The 22,818-nt window shown below is 45.2% G+C and overlaps 1 protein-coding gene across 1 annotated transcript in view; it reads right to left on the bottom strand.

Annotated features, from left to right (window-relative positions):
• SERINC5 (serine incorporator 5) overlaps window positions 1–22,818 on the bottom strand; it is a 202,134-nt gene that overhangs the window by 101,918 nt on the left and 77,398 nt on the right. The window contains exon 2 of the mRNA XM_085632223.1: window positions 20,814–20,981. Within this exon, the coding sequence (XP_085488349.1) occupies window positions 20,814–20,981 (168 nt within the window). The remainder of the gene's footprint in view (window positions 1–20,813; window positions 20,982–22,818) is intronic.

The following is a 22,818-nucleotide window of genomic DNA, read 5'->3' as shown; positions in this document are numbered from 1 at the left end:
AAATATTACTCACTAAAACCCTATGCAAAGAATTGTTGAGAATTCTGTGGTGCTTCTTACTTTAGGTAGAAGTTTAATAGAAAATTATGTAAATGCAGAAGTCTGTAGCCCTTCCTCCTTACACCATGCTTGGATATCACGTGTGTATGTCTTGTCGGTATCTTTTATTTAGTTAAAGCAAGGCAAACCAAGCTAACTGGTTCAGTCGGCGTCTTTAAGGAGAGATTCTATCTGTTGAGTCATCCCTACCTAGTATATACATGCAACGAGCGCCATTTTACTGAAAGGCAGGGATAATAAAATGCACGAGCCTGCATTCACTTGAGTAATTTATCATCACAGCATTTGCATTCCTGCGTCCTGCTTTATCCATTACTATTCCAACTCTCGTCTCTCAACACAGGATTTTCCTTGTACTCTAAAGGCTAAAGATATGCCAGAAGGCAACTGCGTGCCCGAATACGTTTCTGTACCACACTGCGTGTCACTAGTTTCTTAAAAACATAAATGTATGAGTTGGAAAGGCACGTCAAGAAGTCTTATCGATTTTTTTTTTCTTCATATTTGATACACAGAGCGAAAGAAGAAACATTAAGTAATATTTAAACAAAACCCACTAGACTTGCTCAGAAACAGTTACAGCCGCATCGTACTTGCGCCTCTCCCCCCATTCCGAGGGTAGCCGAAGAGCTTCGGGTGTTTCTGTGGCCCGGATCTTCGGCTCTTCCGTGCTCTTTCGGCTGTCTCCGACAGTCATAGTTTCTCTGGGGGAGCTCACGGGGCTCCCGGTTGTGCACGATCCCAGTGCTGTTTGCTGCTGGTGCCGCGGCGCGGACGGCACTGGAAGATAGCGGCCGGGCTGAGGGTGGAGCGCAGCCACCGGGATCCTCGGGAGGAGGCTGTCGGTCTGTGATGTGCACAGGGCAGCCAGGCATGGAGCAGGCTGCACCTGGGAGCTGTGCACAGGATTCCCGAGCCCGGCGCCGCCCGCAACGCCCTCGGAGCTTCGCGTGATTGCTAAAAAATGGCGGATGGAAGCTTCCAAACTTTTTCGGATTCGAGGGCGTATTCCTGCTGTTCGAAAAAGGGCGTGGCTAAAAAGTGGAAAGAACAGCACGGAACACGCCCCCGAATCTGAAAAAGACGGAGCCTATTTGGAGGGACGGCTCTCTCATCCAATGGCTGGCCTCCGTTTAGGAAGCCAGCCGATGGAGGAGAGCCAAAAAGAGAGGCGGGCTAAATAGCCACTCTAAGAAACATTAAATCTCCGGACTTCCGGTTCTGCCTTCGGCAGACCGGATGGTCCCTCGACCTAAAAAGCAGGTTATACAACAAAAACATTCACAGGTTTCTGAAAGTGAATTTCATAGAAGTAAATGAAAGGGGAAGGGCACCATTAGCACTAGAAACGAGGCAGACAAAAATAGGTATTGCTTTGAGGGCTTGTGAAAGGACAACAGATCGTGTTCCCCAGAAGAATGCCCCATTGTCTCTTAACAAATCAGTAGGAAGCCCAAATAGAGATTTTCATAGTTTTCGTTTGAGGTATTCAAACAATTAGTTTGGATTTTTTTTCTTGTGAAAAGAAGCACTTTTATTGAGGAGACAGGTGGCTTACTCAACGCAAAGGATTTTGAAAATTATGTAACCGATTTTAAATGTAATCTTAGTATCTAACTGGATCCAGTGGAGACCAAGGAGTATTGAGCAGACGTGATTTGAATACTTATCGCAAGACATGAGTCATGACAATTCCTTCCTGATCAACATGATCATGATAGAACTGCCATCAACACTGTTCTCGATCTGCCTCTAAACACTGGTGCTGGAATGAAATCCCCAAAATCTATAAGCTGCAAGACTGTGTCCTTACCCAGGGAGTAGGGGTGATTGGATGCTCGGAGAAGTATCAATGGAGGATTGCTGACAACGATAACTTAGCAAGCATCAAGATTACATTACTGCTCGATCATGAATCATAGGGAGGCAATGCATGTGAACGTCTGTGGTGTATGCTGGTGTACACAAACCGTAAAAGAAAATTTCGACCGAAATGAAATTTATTCTTGGCAATTACTGCAAAATTTGCAAAAGTTACAGATAAGGTCGGTTTTTTTCCGCATAATAATAGTTCATCCTGTTTTTTCGTACACAAGGAAACTCGAGCATATTTAGAAATATCATCGAGATGAACTCCGCACAAACTGTATGCTTTTTTTGGGAAGGGTGGGACCGTGGGATGCGTGCCACAGAGGGCGAGGCTATGTCAGATGTGCTGAAAAATGCTATATATTACAGCTGTGCAGACTGTCCAAGCCTGAAAGCAAAACCGTGTCTGTGTCAAACACTCTCAATAGACAAAATATGGGATGATGCAGATGGGGAACGATGTGTGGACAATATTTATAGCTGTAAATTTAAGTTGTACACATGATTAGCGTGACGTAACTGCTTTAGGAGATGGGTGTCCAGTCTAGGTAAAGGACGACCGGATACATGCCTGGGTTTCAGGATTAGTATCAACTAGTTTCAAGTTGGATATAAAATATAGGGAGCAGCAGAGAAACCAGTCCACACTCAGCGAACCTCCACACCGATAGGTCTTTACCTCATGAATACACATTCCACTTTCACTTCTCTGGAACAGAGACTACCACAACTATTTTAGACGTATTTAGCATATGTTTTAGAAACCACAAAAGTTTGATTGTGATTAATAATAGTTACTGGTGCTTTGTGCGTTAATGTGAGTTTTTCAATTTGTAATAGAAACTATAATAAATATTTATCTTAAAAAAAGTGAAGTCTGTTACATTTCTTTTTTTTTACGATTCTTTTTTTTTTTGTATATCTTTTTATTAAAACTGATTCGACAACATGGCATAGTATCACAGAATCATAGCAAAAGTGACAGCAAAACAAAGGTTCTTCAAAATACTTTGATGTTACACAGTCGGAATTATACGGTGAGGGAGACATCTTCTTCGAACAAATGGGGGGGGGGGGGGAGCAGATATTACCACGGTATGCGTTCCATGGGGCCCATATTTTGGACCACTTGCGAGGGCAGCCACGAGCAATGCATACAGACTTCTCTCGTTGCATGCACCAGTCGAGATCTTTTTCCCAGTCCGCAACTGTGGGTGCGCGTGAGGCCCCCCAGAGCTGTGCAATATTTCTTTTGGCTACCATACATCCGAGTGTGACCCAGCGCATGGCGTCCGCGTTAAGGTCAGTTGGTTCCCAAATATTAAGGAGGCATCTGGGGGCCTCCGGCTGATCTCCATATCTAGTGTGTCACTCATTATTTTGTGTATCTTACACCAGTAGACCTGTATCAGTCTGCAGTGCCATAACGTGTGCATAAAAATGCCCGGTTGTGTACACCCCCTTCTGCAATTTCCATCCGTCTGGCCCCCCCATGTGTACCAGCTGGGGCCCCGTTATGGGATTCTGTGCAGAATTTTCAATTGCACCAGTCGGAGTCTAGCTGATATTGCAACCGTTTTAGGAGACGATACTGCCTCCTGCCATCCCTAGTCATCGAACTCTATACCGTCTTCTGTCCATTTCTCCCGCAACATGGTCGGGGGTCGCTCATATTGTTTATAAGCTTCCTGTAAGTCAGGGAGATAGCCCGCTCAGGCATGTGTCCGTACAATAGTCTGTCCTCTAAGGGGGAGCTCTCCGGTAGGGGGGCGTCACTAGTGAATGCAGTCTGCAGTGCGTGTCGAACTTGGAGATACCGAAACGACTCAGAGTCCGCTAGCGAGTATTGGCTCTGAAGGTAGCTGAACGGTTTCATTCCCTCCACACCCCACAAATCTCCAATCTTGGAAATGCCAATCAAGTCCCATTTATTAAACCCTTTGGTGTTTCCCAGGTAGCCTAATGCCTGTGAGTCCCAGAGCGGGGTGGCGAGCGTTAGCTTATTGCACCAGCCCAATGACTGCGTCGCCGCGTGCCAGATTTTTACTGTGTGTTTGGTGGGCCCTGTAAGCGCGTACTTTGCCGGCTTGGAATACCGAGCTCGGGCATAGGCCCCATTGGGGAGGAGCCAGTGATCCATCCGGACCCCGGGGCATCAGTGGGGTCATAGATGTCGTGGTTTATGGCTGTGAGGTGTGCACCCCAGTAGTATTTTCTGATATCTGGTAGTCCAATCCCACCATCATACCAACTGAGTGTGAGTTTTGGCAAGGCGATGCGGGGTTTCCCACACCATAGAAGGTCTCTCTGAAGTCCCTCTATTTCTTTAAAGTAGGAGTTGGGGACTGGGTCTGCGGCATTTTGTAGCGCATATAGGAAACGGGGCAAGGACATCATTTTAAACAAAGCAGCCTTGCCTAAGAGAGATTGGCAGTGACTTCCAATGTGTGATGTCACTTTTAAGCCGCTGCACGGGTGGGACCAGGTTGCGGTCATATCTATGTGCGGGGTCAAGAGAGACAAATATGCCGAGTTATTTAAATCCCTCAGCAGCGATTGATATCGGACAATTTCGAGGCAGCCGCGGAGGTTTCCCATACAAGATGTATATCAGTGATTTCTGCCAGTTTACTCGGAACCCAGAGTATCTTCCGAAAACTTCCAGTATGTCGAAGACAACAACCAGCGACCGATTGGGAGAGGCAGGGTACATAAGTATGTCGTCGGCATACAGGGAGATGCGATCTTCCCAGCCTGCTGACCACCGCAACCCTCGAATGCTAACATCGCTGCGGATCCAGGCTGCGAGTGGCTCAAGGGCCAGAGCGAACAACAGTGGAGAAAGGGGGCAACCCTGTCGGGTGCCACGACCAAGAGCAAAGGTGCTGGATTTTTTATTATTAACTACCACCTGCGCAAGTGGTGTTGTGTAGAGGAGTTTTATCCAGCTAACAAACACTGGGCCCAATCCCACCTTAGTTAGCACCGCAAAAAGATAGGGCCATTCGATGGTGTCAAACGCCATAGTAGCATCTAGCGATACTATGATCGCGTCTTCTTGTATGGTAGAGGCCCTGCCCAACACCCCATGGACTCTACGGAGATTCATTGCAGTATTGCGCCTGGGCATAAATCCTGATTGGTCAGGGTGTACAAGGTCTCCTATAACCTTCACAAGTCTATTGGCTAGAACTTTAGCCAGGATTTTGGGCTCAGCATTGAGTAAGGAGATGGGCCGATAATAGGAGCAATCCGTCTTAGGTTTGCCTTCTTTATGGTTGCCAGACGCTGATCATAAGGCAACACTCCCTCATCTAGACTAGCGGAGTACATGGATTTCAAGTAGTGGCTTAATTTGTCTGCGGGGAGCTTGTACAGCTCAATGGGAATACCATTTGGGCCGAGAGCCTTGCCCGGGCGTAGGGCTCGTGTTGCCATAGCGATTTCTTCCGTGGAGAGAGGGCTGTCTAGGAATTGGCGATCCACCTCAGGAAGGGTAGGAAGGGAGACATCCTTCAATAGATTAAGGGAGTCTGTGGTTGTGTGCAGGGCGACAGAGTTATATAGCATGTGGTAGTGAGCTGCAAACTGGTCAGCTATCTCTTGAGGATCCCTTACGGAAGCACCTCCCGCCCCTTGAGTTCAGGGACCAGCCGGCTAGCGCGCTCCCTCCGATCTAGCCAGGCGATCAACTTCCCTGTTTTATCTCCCAAATCGTAGATACGACCTAGTCTTTCCTGAGCCATGAATTTGGCGCGGTCAGTGACCAGTGCCCTATACTCGTCCTGGCGAAGTCGGAGCACATGTAGTGCTTCGGGCGTGGGGTTCGAGCTAGCGTCCTGCTCAAGTTGGTAGAGATCTTGTTCAGCGTCAGATATGTCCTTAAGTCTTTCTTTTTTGGCTCCCGCTATGAGGGACAGGGCTTGGCCCCTTATTACCGCTTTGAAGGCCTCCCAAAGCGTCTGAGGGGAGTCAACTGTGTGGTCGTTGTCTGTAAAGTAGTTGTCAATAGATTTTATGAGGTCCTTGCGTATTTTGGGATTTTAAAAGTGCTAGGGATTTATGGGGGCAATGTGCCCTACTTGTCTGTAATCTAGTACAACGTGGGCCCACAGAGGGGAGTGGTCCAATATACCCCTAGCAAGATGCCTGATCTCATGAAAGTTAGTGACCTGGGAGGCAGGAGCAAGTATGTAGTCCAGGCGGGAGAGGCTATTGTGCGCATTAGAGTAGAAAGTATGCTGCTTTTTGTCTAGGTGGTACATCCTCCATATGTCGACTAAGCCCATCGCATCTAGAAAGCTAGAAAATGATTGCGCTGCTGGAGGTAGCACTCGGGGTGGGTGTCTGTCCAGCTCCCCCGATACAACGGAATTAAAGTCCCCACCAATTATGAGGAGCCCCTCCGGCAGTGTAAGTAACATAGTACTAAGGTCATTAAAGGTAGTAGTCTGTAGTCCCGGGGGTGCATATACTGAGAGTAAGGTTATGGTGTGACCCTCCCATGTGCCCGTGATAGCGACATATCGTCCCCGGTCATCTATACACGTGGACTCCACAGATAATGGAAATGATTTTTTCATGAGAATTTCCACCCCTCTCGAATTGGATGTGAAGCCCGCGTGCGCAACCATTGAGTATCCCCACCTAGCCATTGCCCCACATTTATTGCCAATTAGATGGGTTTCCTGAAGTAGGACTACGTCAGGGGAGAGTCTTCTTATATGTTGGGACACTACACCTCTCTTAATTTTGTCTCCCAACCCATTAACATTCCAACTTAATATCTTAGCTTCTTTACTTCGCTGCACCGCCATTTGCGTGTCGGGAGGTAATACATCTGTGTTATACACTCAGGAACTATGCCGCCGAAAACATACATAGAAAACAGGACATTCGTAAACCACCCCTCCCAACAGCCCCCCCCCCCCCCCCCCTCCTTCCCTGCACTCCGGGCTTCAAACTGCCCAGCTGAACATACAATGCAGAGTGCCTGTCGCCCATTGAAAAGAAAAAAAAAAAGTTAATTAGCTAAAGAAAGAATGAAGGGGGAGACCTTGGCTCTCCGCCGCCCCCTCCTCCCATTACATCAAATCCCCGGAAGTAGTGCGCACAGAGTCCCAATAGTCAGATTTCGCCGGGAAATACGAGGATTAGTGACAGGATTAGTGTCTGGGAGGAGGTTTGCGACGGAGCCTCGGAGCTAAGCAGCCATCTTCCTCCGCTGTTAGGCCACGCCCCCCTCTGTTACATTTCTTGATATCTCAGTTAGTTGCGGGAGTCGCAGACAATAGAACTGCTTACTTGAGGAACAGCAACATCCGCGATAACTGCTTAAGTTTAGTAACATGATGCAACGTGATTTAAAAACAAACAAAAAACGACAGTAAAACAAAGGTCTGACAGGGTATGTGTCGGTTTTTTGGCAGTTTGTGGGCCTGTTTTCTGGTTTGGTGGGCTCAGATTTTACATCTCCTGCAGCCAGTACAAATACATGTACTCTCTCAAACTTTGCGAAATATGTATATCTTTGCTTTACTAATTCAAAACTACTTCCAGTTGTGAATGTGAGTCACCTTTTAGCTACAGGATTCACTAACGGCGGTCACTTTAATTTTGTTCCCAGGGCCTATTTTCTGTCCCAATGCGACCAAGAGTAAAACTCTAGGTAGATGGCGTTGGCCCATGAACAATATGGATATATACATATATCTCCTTCAACGTCAATGAACTGAAAATCCCTTTTGGGAGTATTCAAATTATGCTTTCATTCCCATATATTGTTCATATATGGGAATGAAATTTTTTTTTTAAATCAAGGAATAATTTTAAAAAGTAATACAACAACAAATGAGGAATGTTTATGTGAAGAATGACTGTAAAATATAATCACACAGTCAATAAGTCACATGCAATTGGGACACAACGTACACTTAAGAGTAACTGAAAGCACCAATAAGTCTAATTTTCCTCAGAGGTGTTTATGCGCACAATTTGTGTCATGCGTCCATGGCAGATAAACACGTGACCAGGATATAAACTGCTATGCTTCTTTTTCACACTACCGGTAGACAACCACAAATACAGACAGGAAGCAGCGAAGAAACACAAACTTCCTGTTATGTGAAAAGTTGCACTGCAACACGGCCACGTGGTGTAGTGCTGTTCCTAGAAGTTGGCAAGTAATTGCATTACAATAGATTGTGACGCAGCTATGCTCCTGACTAGACAAACAATATGATACACCGCATTACCACCATACTTTAAGGAAGGTTGGCTAGAGACATGAAATAGCTTGTGATGACACGGTGACCGCAGCTCATAACCACATCTTGGGTTTGTTTTCCAGATGTTTTTAAATGCTGATGAACATGGTGGAAAATGACCATGTTAATTTACAGTAATAACCTCCTATGCCATACAGCTGTAGAGAGGTCTACTGCCTCGATTACAGACATTTTGATGAACCATGACCTCTCTAGCACACGCATTCACATTTCAGCGAAAGAATCAATGAAAAAGAAAACAAGAAATTATTTCCATACAACGCTTCTTTGATTTGGGTATCATTGCATTACCCGAATCAACTGTGCTCATTCTACTGCTCAAGGAAGTTGTCCAGTCAACAACCAGTGGTGGCTAAAGCCTATGCACTAAATGTTATAGACCTCAGCAGCAGATACTGTAATTAACTACCTTACTACATTTTTATTGGTCTCGTTAGAGTGAAAACCCAATCAGGAGAGCTACATTTATGCCAGTGCTCCGATGGTGTCTTAGTTCATGTCAGATCCAAATTTAAGGAAGCCACACAAAAACGTTGTGTTAGCTTAGGCAATAGCCCCATGTGGCTTGAAAAAATAAATCTATACACCTAAAACACACGTGGTTATGAACAATATACCTATTTACACATTGAAATTCAAATCCAAATTCACAGAATAAGTATCAGCGGGATTCACAAAGTGCACTTGCGGCCACAGAAGTTTCGTCATTATGGTGGACATTTTGCAACGTAAGGTCTGAGGTGGTAAAGTAGCTGTAACAAGGGACAAGAGAAGCCCTGTAAAAACGTAGTGAACATCTATAAAGATTTGCAAGTTTAAACATACATTTTACACATAATTTCGCTCCCTGGAATTATATTTAGAAGAACTCCCTTTAACGGCAGGTGCGAGTGGCTTTTCAAAGAGGAAAGGGAATACCACAAATAACACCCTAGCCCACAGGATATAGAAGCCATGGTCGCCTCTCTACCATCTCATCTCACGTCCACCGAAGCAGACACAGACCCCCCTTTGACAGCTGCCGATCTCTTACAAACAAGCCCTGAACGATGGATCTAAAGGATGCAACACTGACTGGCCTTGGCCGGATTGCCTCCAGGCTAAATATCTGGTGGGAGAGAGATCAAGGTATACATGCTGGCAGCCCCTCGCGATGGGGGGATATACGCCGACTACTAACGAGCAGACGGCATGTCCGGACGCCACCATCAGCCCACAGTTTTGTTCTGACTGGAAAACAAACACCCCACCCCATCCCTCCGCCAGAGACCAGATCCACCCACCCTCACCGTCCCCTGCGCAACCCTCTACTCAATCTGACCCCCCCTTGACTTCCCCCCCCTTCAGCCCAGCCCCCCATCCTCCCCCAGCTCCTTGACCCTGCAGCTTCACTGCCAGAATTACCTTCCCCCCCCCCCCCCTCCCCATCGTGCACATCCACTACCCATCCAGAACTACCTGCCGCACCCACCCCTTTCAGTACACCAATCCCAACTGGCTGGGGCTTTCCCCAGCTCCTACCCCAGACTACGATTAACGCCAACATACCCCTTTCACTATGGAAAAAACCTGGCTACCTCTCAACTGCTCCCAATAATAGCCCACCTAGAACTTAAAATCAACTTTATCCTAGAATAAATCTCATTGCTTTGCAGTGATGCAAGGGCTAATCAGTCCATGCACCCACCCTATGCATCTATGCTGAACACCGACCCTGCATCACACACTCGTCCTCACCCCACAGCCCCAACCTCTAATAAAGCAACCCATTAGACACACACCAACACCCCAAAACTAGATACAGCACAGCGGGATTGCCACAACAGGTAGCAGAATTGTTGAGCTACACCCCCGACAGTACCCCAAACCAGCCAGGCCTTCGTAAGATCCCAGTCATTCTCAACACAAATAGGATTCTGAATGCCACTCGCCCGCATATCTAACTACTATCCAAACCAGTCAACCTATGTCGAATTCGCCAACTTTGCCCCATTGCCGGCTCCTGTACTGCCGATCAGCAGCCAGACATACCACTGATTTAGCGGATAATATCCTACAACAAAACATCAACATATGCTTTCTCATTGAAGCATGGCTAACAGATCACTCATCCCCATACATCAACCTCCTCATCCCACAGGGCTACTCCATCATTCGCGATCGCCAGGGCTGCGGGGGTGGAGTAGCTGTTCTACATAAAAACTAGCTTTGCCTTCCACACTTCCAACTACCCCTTATTTGAATATCATCTCCACTCTAAAGGCCCCATCCCCGTCAAATTTCAGCTCATCTATCAACCTGCAAGATGATAACCCAGGATTCCTTGAAGACTTAGCTAACCTAATTTTGCTAAACTCCCTAAATGACAGCACTGACATTACATTAGTAGACCTTACCCAACATCTGAACAATGCGGATGATTCCCCAAGTACAAACCCTTACGACACTATTGGAAGCGAACAATCTTACCCAGCACTGCAAGGAACAAACCCACAGCAAGAGCTCTACCCCTTGACATAGTAATCTCCAAGCACAACATACTATCCCTAAACTTCATCCGACTGGACGGACAACAATCTTGTACTTTTCCAGCTCAATACCTTCCAACCAAAGTCCTGCCACAAACCCAGCGGTCCCAAACGCTGGGTGAGGAATATCCACCAAATCCCCCATACAAAGTTAGAAACACTAGTCAACTTCCAAATCCTACATCCGTCAACGACGTCACCGAACATAACACAAAATGACTGAACTTGAAGGAGTCGTACACTTGAAACTCAAGAAGTCAAGTAGTATTCCCTCCAGATCTTGGTTTAATAATGACATTAAGAATGAAAGGCGTCAACTCATTTAGCTGAAAGAACCTGGAGAAAGCAAGCAACTAAAGCCAATCTTTCCATTCTCCGAGCCGAACACCAAAAAATACAAAAAGCATAGCTTCAGAGAAAAATCCTCCTTTTTTCAAGAACAACTAGACAAGTCAAAGAGCAGACTCAAAGACCATCATCAAGCACTAAACATCCTCTTTCCCTCAACATGAAATTAACTCGACCAAACACTGAAGAATTCGCAACATTTTTCTATGAAAAAGGGGCCAGTATTGAACTCTCTTGAGCCTCCCACCATTAAACACTGCACCAAGGATGTCCTCTGCGGAAAGGCCCTCCTGAAACCGCTCTGCCAGATTTAGCCTATCTCTCCCCTTCATTCACACAGCTCTCCCCATCATCAACATAGTTACCTTACCTCAACTCCCTGCAACTGAAAAATAATGCAATCGGGTCTGAATTCAACCATGTCCGTGAAGAAGTCTGCAAAATACTTGCGAACATGAATGCGACTACGCACATCTCAGACCCTCTCCTGGCGACACTTGTAAAAAAGCTCAGTCACATCATCTCTCCTATATGGACCAAAATCAACTCATCCTTATCCAGCCGCTCCATGCCAGCTCCCCTCAAACATGGCCAAGTAATCCCCCTCATCAAAAAACTGGACGCCGACCTGAATGACCTTAACTACAGACCCATAACTAACCTCTCTCTCCTCACCAAAACCATCGAAAAATGTGTGCTGGCACAACTCAACACCCACATTGAAAAATACAACTTATATGAAACCTTCCAGTTGGGTTTCAGGATAGACTGCAGTACAGAAACTACTATATTGAACGTCATCGATGATGTTCACAGATCTCTGGACGAAGGACAGGCATACCTCCTAGTTCTCCTGGATTTATCAGTCTCCTTCGACACCGTCAATCATGACATCCTCATAAACCCCCCTCTCCAAGAGAGCAGGCATCAAAGGAACTGTCTTTCAGTGGTTCGCCTCTTTCCTAAACAAGCGCACGCAGCTAATCAAATTCAACAATGAAATTTCAAATGCAAAGCCAGTCCCACAAGGTGTCCAGCAGGAGTCTACCCTGTCCCCTGCCCTATTAAACCTCTATATGCAACCTCTTGCAGTTATTCTGAAGCAATCAAGAATTGCCTATTACCTCTATGCAGATGACACTCAACTCTACCTGAAAATCTCATCAGTCAGACATTCAGCATCTAAATAGCACTCTAAACACAGTTCAATACTGGCTATTCAGAAACCACCTCAAAATCAAGCCCAACAAAACAGAACAACTACTCATCCAACCCATAGAAAATAATTTCCCTTAGCTTGCTGGCTCAACAGCATCACTGCACTAAAGTGCTCATTTCCAACTCTGTTAAATCCCTGGGAATCCCACTCGACAGTCAGCTAAGCATGAAGAAGCATATTAAAGTCGCTACAAAAAGTGCCTTTTACTTTCTTAAACTCCTAAAAAAAAAGTCAAAACCCTTCAAACCCAGTGATGACCTAAAGACTGTGGTGCAAGCCCTTGTCTTCCCCAAAGTGGACTATGGTAACACAATGATAACAGGTGCCCCAAAGAACATACCTAGCCCCTTCGAAAGCAACACCCCCCCATGCTGCGACCAGGCTACTATCGGGAGAAAGGCGACAAGACCACATCACTCCCACATTCAAGCCGCTCAACTGGCTTCCAATAGAGGCAAGAGCTGTATTTAAAAACTGCATGGATAACTCGCAAAGCCCTTCACACGAATAAACCGACATACTGCTCAAACAAACTATCAAAAGCCAGACAAAGGAGACCTCTTTGAAGCTCAAACAGCCTTCTCCTGATTCAGCCTAATTTCAAGAAAGTGAAATCTGGAACACACTACCTAAAGACTAACGCGACAATCAATATTTCCCTCACTTCAAGACGAAATTGAAACTCCTTCTCCTCAATAAATATTTGAACCCGCTCTCCGAAAGCTTCGACTGACCCGCACTGACACCCACAAAATTCAAAACTAAGCCTTATCACCTATATCTTGTGGAAAACTCTTATGCCTCCACTTCCCCGACCCCAAGAGACCCATCCCCAAATACCTCTGAACTATTTTGCCCATTCAATCTATTGCACACCGCAGCCCACTGTTATTATTTGATTCAATGTACGTTTATTTATTCCCTGTGTAACTCTGTGCAAATGAACCTATGCACTGTTAACATTATTTATACATATATGCGGTTTCTACCTCAAAACCGTATCGGCTACTGATCCTAAAGCCTTCATATATTTCGGTTACGTATTTCCATGACGTCTTTATGCCTACCCCAATGTGTACTGCTAATATGCGCTGCTAAAACAATATCTATATTTATAGGCTCTTTCTACCTCGCAAATCTCTTCATAAATTTTGCTTTCGTACTGCTATTATGTCCGAATACCTACCAAAATATGTACTGCTACTATGCGATGTTAAAACATTATCTATATTTTTAAGCGGTCTCTATCTCAAAAATGTATCAGCTACTGATCCTAATGCCTTCATAGGTTTGGTGTATGTACTGCTATTCTGCCTTCATGTCTACCCGAATATGTAAACCACATAACTACTACTATGCAAACACTGTGAAGCACTCTGATGCCTTCGGGTCAAATTCACGCTATGTAAAACTCTACAAATAAATAAAATAAATATATAATAACCAAGTCTGAGATATTATGTACACATGACAAACATTAGTCTGACAGAATCACTTTGTTAACTCCATCTCATTGATGTTTTAAGCCAGAGTCCAACAATACATTATCTATCGTCCAAATAAAATCTAGAGAGCAATCAAATTGCCTGGACCTTGGCATGGAAGTGTCAATGAGTTTCAGCTCCACTGTTGTTCTGGGGTATCCGCAGGACAGGGGCTTAGGTGTAATGGTTTCGTATGTGAACCATTTCTTTTGTACACAGAGAAGAGTCATTTTATGGCAATTGAATAGCTCCCAGTTACAGGGAATGGGTAGTCCTCCCCAACAGTTGCTACAAGTTTGTTTACAATATGAAAGATTGGTCCAACACAATGGCTGAGTTGGAGTTGTAAAAGAAAGCAAGAACTAAGTGTTCCCTGCTCAACACAAAATTAATGTTTACATCGTTCATCCTGCTCTCCCTTTGTCCCAAATAATTGGTTTGATAACCCAAAATGCATGTATCATATAAGGCTTCAAACAAGGAGAATGAGCTGAACATTCCAGCCAACAGTTTCAACTTTAAAGTAGACCTAGGCGGACATCAATGAATACCAAGGGTATCGAAAATGACCTGTGCAGCTGCTGAACTAATGTCTGCAAACACTAAGCGTTGGTAATTGACTCTGATGTTGCCACTTTCTCTGGTACAGTGCACAAGAAGACTTTCAGGAGCCTGGCTTCCTACCTTAAGATCAGGGGAGGAAAAAGCTGGCTCTGCACATGACCAGAGGTGCTTTCGTTGCTTTAGTGCCTAATGCAAGCCTATCATAGGTGATACGTGAAGGTTTGAACCTCTAAAGGAATTGGTTTACTTCTGATAGTATTGTAAAGCTATGAAGGCTTCCAGATTGAGCAGCACTACCTCTGGCAAGCAAGTATGTCGTGTAAGCTTCAATACAGGACCACTGTTCCGAGCTTTTTATGGGTCCTGCAATACACACCACATAAAACAATGCACCTCAACAGCAGAACAGAGGCATGCTCTGCACTGTCAATGAACTGAAACAACAGAAAAGGTACCGTGCACACCTGGGAAAATCTGCGAGGAGTGGAGCAGGATCCCCAACAAAGTGGGGAACAAATACCCGGATGTGCTGGACCTGGACTAGGTCAGCACTCCCCAGAGACCTTACAGACAACAGACTTCATCTAGGGAGGCCTCAGAGACTTGCACTATTGCACAAACTGTACCCTTTGAGTTTGTCCCATGACTGCACATAGGGTGCTCCCCATTAGACCGTGAAAAGTATTAGTGTTACACTGCATAATATTGGAGTCTGGAACATTATGTTCAGTAGTTTGTTGTGTGTGATTTGAGTAAAATTCTTCTTTTTCAAAAGAAAAGGCATGGATTGGACATTGAAATATTAACTGGCATTCGTTGTTTATGGAGTTCAGCGTCTATAATCTATCCTGAGGGTCAAGCACACGTACCTGCTCCTCAATTGCGGGCTTAACAATAAGTTTAAGGCCCTGAACAGCAGTGGTATAAGCTCTGAATTACACAATCTGAGCTCAGTACCCCTGACGGCTGAAAAAATTCTCGCATGCCTATTTTAAAGGACGTGCTCCCCTTTGTTTGTACAGAGAAGTGGCTTTCAGTAGTGGGACCGCTATTCCTTTGGCACCTGGTCTACGAGAATGAGAAATACGTTGGTCTCGAAGAAAAACAACTGAGGGAACTTCAATACGCTCAAAATATGGCAGTCAGTTTGCCATAGAACCTTACACGGGTAACCCACCAAGCAAAGAATCCAACATAAGGAGATATGCTGCACATGCAATGAGGGAGAATGAGTGAGGGGGCGCACAGCTCCCTACCGGTCCTAATTAGGCCCCGGGTACACTATCCCAGTGGCTAAAATGGATTAAAGGGGGAGAGGGCCACATGCCCCCCCTCCAAGCCTAAAAGCCCCCTGAGATCCCATAATAAAAAGAAGGGAGGGGCACACTGATGCTCAAGGAAACAGAACACATACTGTTGCCACCAGGAGAGAGTATGTCAAAAGCAGCTGCTCCCTCCGGGAGAAAGCAATGCTGGCTCCCCCACCATGCAAGGTCCCGTGGCTCCCCAGTTGTCCCCAACATGTTGGGTGGTGGGTGCCTCGGTGGACACCCATCTATTGTAAAAAGAGGCCTGGAGGATGGAGGCTCTAGGACTCGAGAAGGCTCGTGGAGGGAAGCTGCACATCCTCCTCCCCAGGGCCCTAAGGCCAACCCTACGCTGCCCACGCAAAAGGCTGTGCGTATTGTGGGGTTGGCAGCCTGTGGGAGGCTGGATGTCTTTCGGGTGGGTTGGCCACTGGGCCTGCTTGCAGCCCAGGCCCTTTGGCCAACCTCTTACTGCACAGGTAACTTTAACTTGCACCCTCACAATGCACTACTAATTACATCACTCATGACATCTTCTATGACATCATTGATAATATCACTACACGATTTGCAAAGAAATTATTGATGAGAAAACTGTGCATAGAGGGTTGTGAGTTATAGTTACCTTAGGGCACGAGTTATAGTTACTTGAGATAACTATAAATGGTGAATTGCTGTGGTCTTTAGAGCTTAAAACGTTGTTACTGGACATTTCACCCAACTCTAATGTTACGTTAACCTTTCTTTTTTTCCAATGAATATATATGTATGAATAAGTATATAGAGAAAGGTCTGCATTTTTATTACGATTCTTTTAAAAAAACACGAGGGTAGCCAGGAAGCTAATGCAGTCTCTATGCTAGACATAAAAAGAACCGCATTCCTCTAATTCTCTTTTCTTAAGTCTTTTGTTCACAAAGTCACTCACCTGTCAGAAGGTAGAGTCAAGCAACTGTGTACCATCGGCAACGAAGCCCTTAGATCGATGTGACAGTCAACTTTCCACACTGCACTGAGCAACCCTTGACCCCAGTTCACCATCCACAGAGTAGCCGTGTGCCCCTGGAAGCGCCCATTCTGCCAACGGGAAAGGATGGACCTTACTGCACTACTCCCCCTCCCCCCCTTCTTAGGTCTCGTCTAGGCAGCGCACATGTGCTGCTCTAGGAGATGACCTTTTGGAATTGGTCTGCCCTTTTCAAGCACTCGTGCTAGCATCCACCTTGTGGGAGCGAGCAGCGGCGCGCAGGGACCATCTGTTTGCAATTAGCGTGGCCGTGCACGTTTGTTTTTTCCTGTCACCCTTCCTTCTCGTTGTCGGTTTCCCCTCACTCTCGTTTCCGGTCCTCTCCACTGTTTTTCTCTCCCCATCTTTTCTCCTCTCTCCCTCTCCCGAACTGTCTCTGATGTGGAGACGGGGCTACCACTGCCAAAGTACGTAAAAAATGCAGCGGCTCTCCTCTGACTGGGGGGGCATTACCTGGCTTGTAGTCATATCACACAGGCTGGTGCAGTGTTTCATCTCTCACCAATGTCCGTTCACCATTCACATTTTTTCAGAACCAAGGTGCGGATTTCTTTATTTTCTCCCTTTTCATTACGAATGGGCTACTTCATCTAAGGTAAGGGCTGCAGAACCCTTGCAGTTGGATACTTGTTTATTTACATCAGTAATAGAAAGATTGCTTTATTTTAATCGGTATGACTTTCCAGAGAATCCTCAGCAGTATATGTACTTTTTCTGGATTTGCTCAGTGGGCACTCTGCTTGTCCTGTAAGCACGGTTTTGGTGATCTGCTCATGTCTCCCCTCCCCAGCTTCCTCTCTCCATGCTGCACAGTCAGGCACCTGGTACCAGCAATTCAAAGCGGACTATCGCTCAGTCCAGTGTGATGTCAGGACTTTGGGGGGGGGGAAACATTAGTTCCACTAGGCACTATCCTTGTTCCGATGCCATGTCCCTTCGTTTCCTTTCTCCTGGCCCTTAGACGCTTAAAAACAGACTTTTAGTAGTCTGACGCAGCAAATAAAAAATAAAAAAATTGGCTTTCTCCGAAATAACCCTAGCCTTTTGACTCGGTTCACTGTTTGGTCTACACGTTGGATGAGGTTTTTCCACGAAAACGTATTTTCTAACGCATCTTCCCTGACCTTTGGCTTCTTTAGTCCACTTCCAGAGGTCATGTTGCCCATGTGACTTCAAACAGCTGGTTCATTTTTTTGGCACTAAGTACCAGAAGTAAATTCAAAACCAACTCCGGAAGTGCTACTGACACTTGTCATGGTACAGCTCACGCGCTCTGCTCACTATCACAAAGCAGCCTCTTACATCGTGTTATGGAGTTTAGCAAGGTGGGTGGCCCTTGTATCCTCAGTTGCACCTCGCCAGGACAATAAGGTAACCAGGGGGCGCGTGTTACACAGGACACGATGCCAAAGCCATCGGTTTTCATTTATATCCGAATGCCTTCTGGGAGTTGTGGTCTTGGTTTAATACAGTTGATCATGTAAACTAACACGACCGAAAACAAATACTTGGGAAAGAAAATCGCAGGTTGGGGGATTCTTGGTGACGTGGAGTCAACTGGCAATCTTACTACCGATGTTGTGAGTCAGGAACCTGTCTTGTAGACATGCGGCAGCTCCAGGCTGAACCCAGTACAGCGGCTTCAGTGTCGCCCACCCCAGAGGCAGGCTCACATCCTGAGTTAAAGTGCCAGTGGCAGAAACACGTGCAGGAGGGCAAGTCACAAAGGACCAACCATTTACATTGAATCCCAACCACTGACATAATTAGGTACTTAAGTCGTGCCTTGGCATATCTGTGCCTCAACCTGGTTACTGCTCCCACGAATGAAGCTTGGGTAAAAGCACAGACGTCTTACCGCACAGTATGCTCTCGTCCTCATTACACCCCTCGGTGATGTAGAGGGGGGGGGGGGGGGGGGGTCGGCCAGAGCCACCTTACCAGGTACCTTGAAAGCTGGATTACAGGAAACTAATCACAATGGCTATGGGGAACAGCCATTCTTTCACGCACATAGCCCTAGCAGCTCTGAACCATCATAAGCGAGGCACTACCTCTTACGGATATTCCATCACCTCACTTGAACCCAGGTGCCTCCCTCCTCCCATGAAGATCCTAGGGGGTCTCTCTTACAGCGCCACAGGGAAGGGGCTGGGCCCTTCAAAAGGAGGCTTGTTACAATGGTGCCTCTGGGGTTACTGCTTCTAATTAATTACTTGTGGATTTCTTAATACAGCAGTGCCTCTGGAAGGGTTTCACACATGGCTGGGCACGGACATGCGACACGTTTCACTTTGCTTTGGTGATTCTGGGTGAGATGTCCAGCTTTTTGTTCCGCTGCCCTGGAAGCGGTTGCTTTAAGGCATTGTTCCGTGCATGATGGCTTTGCATAACATAACACAGCATGACTGGATGTGACATGATAAAACATAACATATTTAAGATGAGGATAAAAGAAAGCTAATGTAAACAATCCCTCTGCATGATCGTGTGCACATGGGTACCTGGACCATTTTTCAGAAAAGGCCGGTTCAGTCCAGTTTGCAAAAGCCTTTGCAGACATAACCAATACTGGAGCAGGTAATTTGTTACTGGATAGTAACTTTCTTAGAACCTGGATGTTTAAAAGCAGCTTATTGTTTAACAGTATTAGAAAGTACCATCGTAACTCTGTAAACCAAACATTTGCAATTTGCATTGCATTTGGGCGAGTTTGAGCTATTGGTATTGTAAATGACAATGCCTTTTAATTATGTGGTTTTGAAAACCTGCAGGCGGTGCCTAAATACTTACAATCCATGCTTACGTGAATGAAGGGTGGTAGTTAAAGGGGGGCAGTTGCTGCCAGCCTTGCTTCTCATAAACAACAACTATAAGCTCAAAGTACGTTTACACACCACTTGCAGATTTTCAAAACACAAAATAAAAGGACATTGTCATTTACAATGCCAATAGCTCAAACTCTCGCAAAAGCGAGACCTATTGCATTGCAAATGCTGGTTTCTCTTTCCATTAATGCCTCTACTTCTCCTTCCATGTCAATGCTACCAACGTTGCTTATTCAAAACAATGACATTACAAGATAGAGTCGGCTCCATCGGTCCATCCTAGCGTTTCCTCGCATAACATTTTTCAAGCTCCGATTCTTACTGTCTTAATGACGGCCGCATGTTTCGTTTTTATTTGCATTTGATCAAATATGATAGTAATGTACAAAAGGGATAGTTTGAATAGAAGCAGATTGCTCCTCAAATAATGTAAACAAGCACTGGCATAGCCTATAGGTCTTGCCTGTGAGACCAGTTTCAGCAATAATTTTTAGACATTCTGTACGTATGATTGAAAATATTACAGAACAAAAAAAAGCGCTCTGAAGTGGCCGTTGTGCCATTTTGTAGGGAATCTCGAACAAAGACACGTGCGCCAACAAAATGAGGCAAGCACTTTTATTTACCAATCCAAAATAGATTAGTAAATATAAAGTTGCACAAACTGTGCTTTTTTTGCTAAAGTGCTAATGATTTTTTTTTATACAACAAAGACAAACAAGCAAATGGGGGGGGGGTTGGAGAGCAGGCAAGGGATGAGACAACAGAGTAGAGAAGGATGGGGGTGGGTGAGAGAAGTGAGAGGCAACATTGGGAACATTAAATGGAGATCGTTTTTAAATTCTGATTTTGTGAGTGATATTTGCTTATGATGGTGTGCTTCTTCTGTAAGCCATTTAACCTATCCTATGCATTTCAATAATATTCAATTAGCATATTAAATTTTCAGTATATTAAAATTATATACAGGAAAAATAAGTCAGTGAAATTTCTGAACAGAAACCTTGACCCAAATTGTGTTTGTCAGAACTCTGCTTGATGGCGTTTAATGCAGTTACTCAAAATGTGTTGCAACATTTTCCCAAAGAGTACTTATATTTAGTACAATGCAGAAATCTTGAAAATTGCTAGGTTAACAAACTCATTCTGGACAATCCATCTAATAAAATATTCAATCAACCTAGATGAATGAGTAGAATATCTTACAAGAACCAGTATAGATCTCAGGAAGGAAACATGCAGCAGTTTTTCTGCTACAGTTCGCCCTACCACCTCCCCAAAGTCACACTTACGTTATTGTTCATCAAATCGGATACGGTTGGTGACATCATGATGCAACAAATGACTGTGACGAGGATGAAGTAGAGCGCGTACATGAAGCGTGTACTCGTGGACTGCTTGATCTTGGGGCAGCAGCTGCAGCACAGTGTGCATGCTCCTGTTCCGCAGCAGCAGGCGAGCTGTGGGGACAAAAGAGACACAAATTCAGTTTTGCAATGTAGAGTAACTTTGGTCTGGCTGCTAGAGCTTTACTATATCCCTGGTTTTAACCAAAGCCTTCAGACAATCGAACATAACCAAAGCCGGTCTTCCTAGCCACTGGTTCCACCCACCTCTTTAAGCCATTATACCCAATAACTAATGTTCAGTTCCTATGCTCAGCAATTTAACCAAGGTCTATCATCATTCTAGATCAACTGAATTGAACTACCCAAATACACAGTAACCATACCAGGCCATCGCCACATCATCCCTACCTCTTTGCAATGTTTGCAAAGCCAAGCAAATGCAACGAAAGATTCTGCACGGATAATAGCAGGCCACTTTCTAGGGCAAACGGGGAATGGGGCAACATCTCCTGGGAATGGGAGGCATAGCAGATGTTCTCAAAGGCTAAGCAATATTTATTCCAGCAGAGGACCTTTAGATCCATGACAACTAACCTGACCAGTCGTAATAAGATCTCTGCAGGTAGCCGTAGTCTCAGAAGTTGGGTGTGGCCGTTTGTGAGTAGGAGAACTACGCATGTACTTGGAGCGCCTTGCAGCAGGTTAAACAGAGTACTGGATGGACGACAGAGCTCAACAACAGACAGCTAGCCATAACCTTCAAGGTCACCGGAAATCCAGCCCAAAACGTGAGTATGCTAAACAATTAATTATAATTTATAATCCACAACACGAATGGACACCAACTAGTTTAGTCAGAACGGCAACAAACGGGGGATAGTCAAACAAAGATGACTCTAGACAGACAAATACCTAACAAACAACTACAAATAAAAACAAAAAAAGGGGGTGCCCGTTTCGAAATCAATGCTTAAAATTTGGGACACAATATCAAAAATATTTTGAAAAGAGCAAAGAATTAAGCAAATTCTGCTTTTCACCTCTTAGGAAAGTAACTTGGGCAATATATTCAAAATGCTAGAATGCAGTTTCTGCACTATCAACAGACCATGCTGTACAAGTTTACTGTGACATGCGTATTGACTCTTCCTTCTACACCCCAATGTCACAAACCTTCATGGTCACTTTCAATACTCTCTTTAGTACCTTCCCGCGAACCCACCTGTTCAACTAATTTCTCCCAGACCCCTCACTGCTCCCATACACACGCACATAATCTACTGATTTTGATTCACAGGTCCAGAATACACTCACCACCTAACAGTAGCCCATCTCACTCTGACAATCCATCTTATACGTCTGCCTGAATCCCTCCCAACTGAACCTTCCTCGCTCAAGACTCCTAAAACCAAATGAAAATACATCACAAAAGGTGTGTCATCGATATTCCATCAATTTCCCAAATATCTTACATCCTTCGTGTAATTCTCCTCCATTGAGCAACTCAACAGAATGCTGGGCGTAATATCGGACTTAAACCATACTCTCCATATTTTACCCAGGGCTCTTTGTCCACAAACCTGAGATACTGCATGTGTCCGAGCATTAGAAGCCAAAATGTCTGCCTTCAACTAGGAAGTTGTGACAGTCATCTTGGGACTCTCTGCCCGAGTCCCAAGAAAAACAAAAATGCAAGGGGGCAGGGTGAGAATACATACACTAACAGAAGGTCCTAAGTCCAAAGGAAAACAAAACGCCGCAGGGCGAGAATACCCTGACCCTTCTGGGTCTGGTGGTGGGGTCCGAATAGGAACCTCACCTGGGGCCAAAACCTTTTTTTTTTTCAATTTTTGCCGTAAATTCACGGTGGATCCGCGGCAAAATAAATTAGAAAAAAAACTGTGGTCTCCTGCGGTGCAAGATAAATTTACCATAGGGCACAAGTTAT

The sequence above is a fragment of the Triturus cristatus genome, chromosome 2_1 (assembly GCF_964204655.1).
Source record: "Triturus cristatus chromosome 2_1, aTriCri1.1, whole genome shotgun sequence".
NCBI lineage: Eukaryota > Metazoa > Chordata > Amphibia > Caudata > Salamandridae > Triturus > Triturus cristatus.
The sequence above is the reverse complement of the archived record's forward strand: the minus strand, read 5'-3'. Positions and strand labels throughout refer to the sequence as shown.